The 7,503-nt window shown below is 36.5% G+C and overlaps 1 protein-coding gene across 1 annotated transcript in view; it reads right to left on the bottom strand.

Annotated features, from left to right (window-relative positions):
- LOC106877076 (uncharacterized) overlaps window positions 1-7,503 on the bottom strand; it is a 262,423-nt gene that overhangs the window by 145,417 nt on the left and 109,503 nt on the right. Inside the window, exons 13-15 of the mRNA XM_052973794.1 lie at window positions 5,964-6,095; window positions 4,746-4,826; window positions 2,058-2,130 (exon numbers count right to left, since the gene is read on the bottom strand). Of these exons, the coding sequence (XP_052829754.1) occupies window positions 2,058-2,130; window positions 4,746-4,826; window positions 5,964-6,095 (286 nt within the window). The remainder of the gene's footprint in view (window positions 1-2,057; window positions 2,131-4,745; window positions 4,827-5,963; window positions 6,096-7,503) is intronic.

Raw genomic sequence — 7,503 nt, forward strand, 5'->3', positions numbered from 1 at the left:
AACATAGTGGTGATGATAGCAGTGGCTTGAAGATTGTTTTAGTAAGTTCATCCAGGTTGTTTGTTGTGGAGCCCTTCTTTAGTGAATTACTAATGTCATTCACGCTGAATTCAGCTTTGGAAGGAGTGTGGTGCAGATTTCTCCTCAAGATACTCTCATTGTCTCTAGTTGCACAATGAGTGAAGAAGCTGCAGTGCTATATGAAATTGCTGAGCATTTTAACATAAAAAAGTGAAAGAGGGTTTTGATTTGAATATGAGAATTTGAACACGGTCTATTTTTGTATGAAGAATAATAGATGAACCTTCCATCAGTTTTGACAGTGAGTATCCCAGTTGATGTTGTTTAACACTGATTGAGTTTGAGTGCAACTATGATTGGAGGCATCCCAGCTTTGACCATGTCTTTTTTTATCAAATATAGTGTGCCTAAGATATTGGTGTATCTTTCCTTTTGTAGGACGATAGGGTGCAGTTTGGTGAGAGTTTGAGTACTATTTCTGATAGGTTGCAAATTCACGAGGGGTCTTTCTGGTTAGCTTGCTTTCCAGTTGCCAATTCATTGCTCTACTTGTTCACTGAGTTGCGCCTGTGGCCTTGATGTGGTCCTCAGGTACAGTTGGCATGTCAAGGCTAATCATTTTGGGAGTAGGAAGCAAGTAATTTAATTTGCATACATTATTTGACTGCGTCTTTGGGAGTCTTTGTATCACTGTTCAAACTGCTGGAGATGGTGGTTAAGTCTCCCTCAATCTGCATCTCACCATCTTGTAGAGGAGTGCAGTGAATGGTGTTGTCCATGGTGCATTGTTATTGATCTTTCAGTTGCTATGCAGGACCTCCTTTTCTCTCTTGCAGTGAGGAAGGTGGCTTCTGAAACTGCCTTTCCTCATACCAATGTCTGAGGTTCTCATCTCCTGCCACCTTCCTAGGATGTTGCCCTCACTTTCTGGATGACTGCTTTCATTGGGTATTTTCTGCCAACGAGAGTGGATTCCTTCAGATAGTTTGATCTGGTTTCTCAAACTTCACTCACTGTTGTGCTGCAGACATTTTTCATACAGTTGGGACTGACCTTGACATTGTTTCTGAACAATTTGTGGTTGTTTGAGAATTGGGGCTTGTGAAATGTACTGAAGAACTGTAGGAAAGTTCAAAAGTTGGAAGAGTGAAACAAAATACCTACAGATTAATATTGCAAGACTACTGGTAATACAGGGTAAAAATCTAATAACACTTGAAAAAATGATTTTCTTGATATTTATTTTAAGAGACAACAGTAAGAAATCAGTGTTATGCATCATGTAAAAGTTGTAGCTGAAATGGCAACATTTGTTACTTGAAAAGTATATTTGGTTCAGATTGTTAACTAAAAGTAATAGTGAATTCTGCAAAACAGATTAGGTAATTAGTGCTGGAATCAGTGGTCAGAAACAAAAACAAAGATGGAAGACAGCATATGTACTAGTCTGGATGCATAATCGAAAACGATGACAACAGTGTCAAGAAATGGCAGTAGATGGATGTAGACAGAAGAAGCATAGAAAGGAAGTGATTTGATAAATTATGAGAATGTTAGATTTCACTACACTATTCCAAACATGCCAGCATTAAATAAAATTGATACTAAATGATGAAGACTAAGTGAAAAGCATGATGAGCCAGCAGGCAAATCTCTAAAGCAATTGCTAAAGATTTTCAGTTTTAATCAACTGTTTTTATGTCAAATCCTGAGACTATTCCCAAAACAAAGATGATATTGTTATAGCTAAACACTGGGAGATCGATCATGTTAGATATACTGTATATAGTTACCATGATAGGATTATGGAACTGACAAAAATAAAGTTGTATCATAAAATTTGTTATGAATGTTTCAGCTTAACTATAACACACTGATGACATACTAATAAATTATTCCACTGATAAATCCCACATGAACCAAACTTAAGGAGACAAAAATATGTAAATATATATAATTCATGTGCACATATGAACAAGTAAAACCAGGCAAACTTTTAGAATTTAAATGGCAAACACTGCTGCCCAAGTATTTACCTTGAATAATGAAGCGCAAACCATAAGAACGCAGAGGTAGAAAGGCAAAAACAGGTTGTTTTTCTGGGAGTACCTGAAAGTTGAAAATGTTTGACAGAATCACAGTGAAAGGATTTACCAAATTATAAGAATTAAAAGATTTGAAATTGTAGAGATAATTTCGGTAATGAGAAATGAAGTGGAAGGTAATGCATTTTAAGTTGATAAAATTAACTATATAGTGATGCATTTAGTGGTCAAACAGTGTGAGACTCAAGCGGAAGGGAAGATTTCAGCAAAGCTGGTTCAAGAAAAATCTTAAACAGAATTTCTATGACTTTCTACTTGAACAAAATGTGAATGGGAAGAGAATGGGCAGAGATTCCCCACACTTAATGATACAAAGAAGATAAACAAAGTTTGACATACATCTTTCAGGCAAGCTGACAAATAAACTATTTGTAGAAGACAGCAGACTTTAGCACACCTAATGTGTGAACAACTTAGGAAATTAAAAGATGAGCCTGTTCAGTCATTCATTTAATGTCTACCTTTTCATGCTAGAATAGATTAGATAAGAAGGTATCTTAAGGCAGGATTTTTATGGCTAGATGCTCTTTCTGCCATCCAGTCTTATTAATTATTTGTAGGGACACCTTACTTAACTATAATATACTACAAAGTATATTAAACACTTTAAAAGTCAACACTGTGTCCTACCATGTTAGCAGTGCTATTAAATCATTTTTTAATGTTATCCGTACAGATTTTCTACAGAAATTATAGCCAACACTGATTTGTTATGATGTTTCATTTCGGAATACACCTAACGTAAACAATGTGATCAAAGATTTAAAAAATAGGTTATGGGTGTATATAGATATTTCAAGAGTTCTTACTCCTTCTTTACCAACAAACTCATTATGTACATATCAGCTGCTAGAAATGTGTTTAATATGTAAAATTGGTACATCCAACAGTGTTACACCACTAGATTTTGTAGCTATTTAAGCAATGAATTTGTGGATGGTTAATGGGTTAGATGTGGTGCTGAAGAAGGAGCAAGAACTCTTGAAATATGTATATATACCCATTAACTATTTTCCCATCATTGATTGCATTTTTTACATTAGATATATTCAGATAGGAAATGCTATAACAAATCAGTGCTGGTTACAGGAAAATATGTAGAGATAACCTTAGAGAGAAGCAGTATACAAACCAAAAAGTATTGTTTATGGTCACTTTAATGTAAACGATACTGCCATTTGACCCCAGGAAGAAATCTCCTCCAGTTGGTTTATTCAGTGCACTTTTCATACTCAATATTTATTGCAAGCAGGAGATAACTTCTGCCACCGTAACTCTGAGACAACTAGACCAAATTTCGAAACAAAAGGAGAACCAAACTTAGACGTAAATACTTTCATTCTAAAAGTAATAATGATAATAACTTTTTTCCAATTAAGTCATTTCTCTGGGGTTTTTTTCTCTACATAAGATAGCTGTGTGAAAAGGTGCCACACCCTAGCAGTTGAGAGAACCTGTGGAAGAAGTAGACCCAGGAAGACCTGGGATGAGGTGGTAAAGCACGACCATTGAACATTAGGCCTCACCAAGGCAATGCCTAGCAACTGAGACCTTTGGAAATATGCTGTGCTTGAGAAGACCCAGCAGGCCAAGTGAGACCATAACCCGTGGCCTATGCCAGAGGTGTAACCAGCCCACTTATGCATACCTTTCCTTCATTGGACACTAAACTCTGCTTGAGAAGACTTGTTGAGGCAAGTGAAATCGAAATCAAATTTCATGACTGGCATCCGTGCTAGTGGAGTGCTAAGAGCACCATCCGAGCATGATCGTTGCCAGAGCAGCTGACTGGCTTCCGTGCCAGTGGCATGTAAAAAGCACCTTTCGAGCGTGATTGTTACTGGCACTTGTGTTGGTGGCAAGTGAAAAAAATATTCGAACGAGGTCATTGCCAGTGCCGCTGGACTGGTTCCTGTGCAGGTGGCACATAAAAAACACCATTTAAGTGTGGCCATTGCCAGTATTGCCTGACTGGCCCTTGTGCCGGTGGCACGTAAAAGCACCCACTACACTCTCGGAGTGGTTGGCGTTAGGAAGGGCATCCAGCCATAGAAACTCTGCCAGATCAGATTGAAGCCTGTTGCAGTCATCTAGTTTGCCAGTCCTCAGTCAAATCGTCCAACCCATGCCAGCATGGAAAGCGGACGTTAGACAATGATGATGATGATGATGAAGTTGCGTAAGTCAGATTTTCACATTTGTACGATAATCCTATTTTAATTCAAACACTGCATTGTTAAGTAAAATTAGTATCTCATGTTGTGTGAAATATCTTTCTCCAGTTCTGTAGGTTTTCTACTATGTAAAATGATGACAAGTTACACAGCCACATTGCACCTGTTTACAGCTAGATGGAATGCGGTACTGAGAGTTAAGTGTGTTTATAGCACAATGCAAGTAACAAGATATGAACCTTTAAAACGTCAGCTCATAGAAAGATATATTGTCAGCTTCATCAAAAGAGGTCAACTTATGTGTACATGTGTGTGAGTTTTGATATATATACATATCTATATACATATATATCCATGCAAATATTGGACATATCCTACAAATTACAAAGCAGTGTTTTATAGTCAATCATTACTAGTCTATTTGCTTATACAGGTGCATACAAACCTGAGCATTGAAGGACTTGTTTAACTTCATTGGGAAAGCTAAGGCAATCTCTGTTGATTCCACATCAATATCCGATTTCACCTGACCAGAAAAAAAAAAAAAGCATATTTCAAACGTGAGAAATAGAAGCACTTGAGAAGTATAAGGAGTCAAAATCATCTTGCAGACCTGGTTGACTGAGTGTAATTCGTCTCTGGAGTTCATTACATTCTGTGACTTTTAAAGGAGGATATAGTGAACAGAATCTGTCTCAGAGGAATTTGAAACCAAACGAAGAGATGATATACTGAATACTGTAAAACATCTATCTATTCAGGGTTTCTATCACTGGTGACAATTCATTTCTGAATATAGCTATTTTGATTGACTTCATATATTACTTATTCTTATTATGGAAGATGTAGTTGAATCAAGTATTATTTGAACTTAGAACATAAGGCTAAGACAATAAGGTATGAAAGAAGTGGGTTAGATATCGCTGGTTCATGTTGTAGGGGAGCCACATGGCTACTCATTTAGGAGAGAGTTAGAAATGAATAAGTAGTAGCTGCAACTAGACAAATAGTGGTGATACATGTCCACGTAGCATCTTTAGGTATGAGGGAACACGAAAACTGAAAGTGCTTTGGTGAGAAGAAATAGGCAAAATAAGAGAGAAGAAGCAGGCAATATCTATAAGGACTGGGCAGGGATGAATGGTAGATGCTGGGGTGGGGATTGCCAATGCATTGAATTGAATTGAAGAGGTAGAGGGGTGCAAGAAGAGACCAGTAACAGGATGTTAGAGTCGACATGGTAGGGAGAAGAGTGAGATGATGTATTTGGATAGGTTACAAGAGAGGGGACACACACAGAGAGTCAGTTGTAATGCATGAGGTTAAAATTTGTTAATACAATGCGGGAATGGAAATTAATGTGATGTGGGTTAGAAAACAATATAAATGAATAAGATTGTGGTATCAGGAGGAGACAGAATAGTAGCAGCAGTGGGAGATAAGTGGAGAGATGGGAGGAGATTAGGTGAGGTATTAATTTGTGCACCTATGTCATTTGTACACCAATAGTGTTTCTAGAAGTCAGTTTCACCATGATGGGTGCATCTTCTCAAGATCCTTGTATCGCTAGGCATCCCAGTTCTTTGTCATTTCTTTCATTACATACACACACACATATGCGTGCATGTACAAATATCTGTAAGTGTGTAAAAGAATTTCATACCTGCGCTGAAACTTTGGTAGCATCCAGCAGTTTTTTAATAACAAACCAACGATCAACAGCTCCATTGTAAGTTATTTCAACAATATCATGTTCTCGATCATAACGTTGCATAACTGTCTCTGTACCTTGAATCTGAAATACAAACTCAACTTTAATATTTCTTTCCTTTTCCTGATTAAGATTTGAATTACAGAGTTGAAGACTTCCAATTTGTTACTGGTAAATACCAATACCTCTTACCTCTTTTATTAATCAAAATGATCACTCAGTCTATCAATATTTTCCCTTCATAAATCGATAATGTTAACACAATAATGTTTACACAAGCGGATGTGATATATTTAATCTATTATTCCTGAGCTAACTTCTGGTAGTGTCTGACCATTAATTCTACATATTTTTCTTCCCGTCCGTTCTTCATTATCTATCTGTTTCTCTCCATGTAATTCAATTGAACTCCGTTTTTGTCTTAAATTCATACATATTCATTTTCCTTACTTTATTCAAATTTTATCTCTCCTTTCTTTAAAATTACGATTTAAGCTTAGCCATCTTTCCTTTGTACAATTTCGTCCTAAATTCATGCTATTTATATATTCTATTTACTTAAGTTTTATCGCTACTTTAAAATTACAATTTAAGCGTTGTTGTCTCTCAAATATTTAGAACCTACGATTAAGAAGTCTCTCTCCTGGCTGGTGGTAGATTTTATTTTTTCTACTCCCTCAACATTTTCTCAAACCTTTTTTGCGTTCCCCACCCTGTCCGTTCTTCATTATCTATCTATTTTTCTCCATGTAAATCAATTGAACTCCGTTTTTGTCTTAAATTCATACTTATTCATTTTCTTTACTTTATTCAAATTTTTATCGCTCCTTCCTTTAAAATTACGATTTAAGCTTAGCCGTCTTTCCTTCAACTTCGCCTCTGATTTAGCATTCTGTACAATTTCGTCCTAAATTCATGCTATTTATTTTATTCTCCTTCCTTAAGTTTTATCGCTACTTTAAAATTACAATCTAAGCGTTGCTGTCTCTCAAATATGTTTAAGCAGCGTTCTTCAATTCTCTTTCAAAAAAGCGCAAAGAATTAATCCTGCGTGATGTGCTGCTTGACTGCCCCCCCCTCTCTCTCTCTATATATATGCCTTTCTCTCATCATGTCTCTCTCTATCCCACTCTCTCTCTCTCTCTCTACTTCCCTCTATCGTAGATTCCTTCAGGATCCGGCTATATAAATAAGAAGTCCCTTCTAAATTGTCTCACAATCTATTCTACTGACATAACTACGACGAGGTTTCTCCAAAATATGGAACAGCTAAGATAGATTTTATTTTGTCTACTCCCTCAACATTTTCTCAAACCTTTTTTGCGCCACCCCCCCGTCCGTTCTTCATTATCTATCTGTTTCTCTCCATGTTATTCAATTGAACTTCGTTTTGGTCTTAAATTCATACTTATTCATTTCCCTTACTTTTTATTCAAATTTTATCACTCCTTCCTTTAAAATTATGATTTAAGCTTAGCCATCTTTCCTTTGT

The sequence above is a fragment of the Octopus bimaculoides genome, chromosome 17 (assembly GCF_001194135.2).
Source record: "Octopus bimaculoides isolate UCB-OBI-ISO-001 chromosome 17, ASM119413v2, whole genome shotgun sequence".
Classification (NCBI taxonomy): Eukaryota; Metazoa; Mollusca; class Cephalopoda; order Octopoda; family Octopodidae; genus Octopus; species Octopus bimaculoides.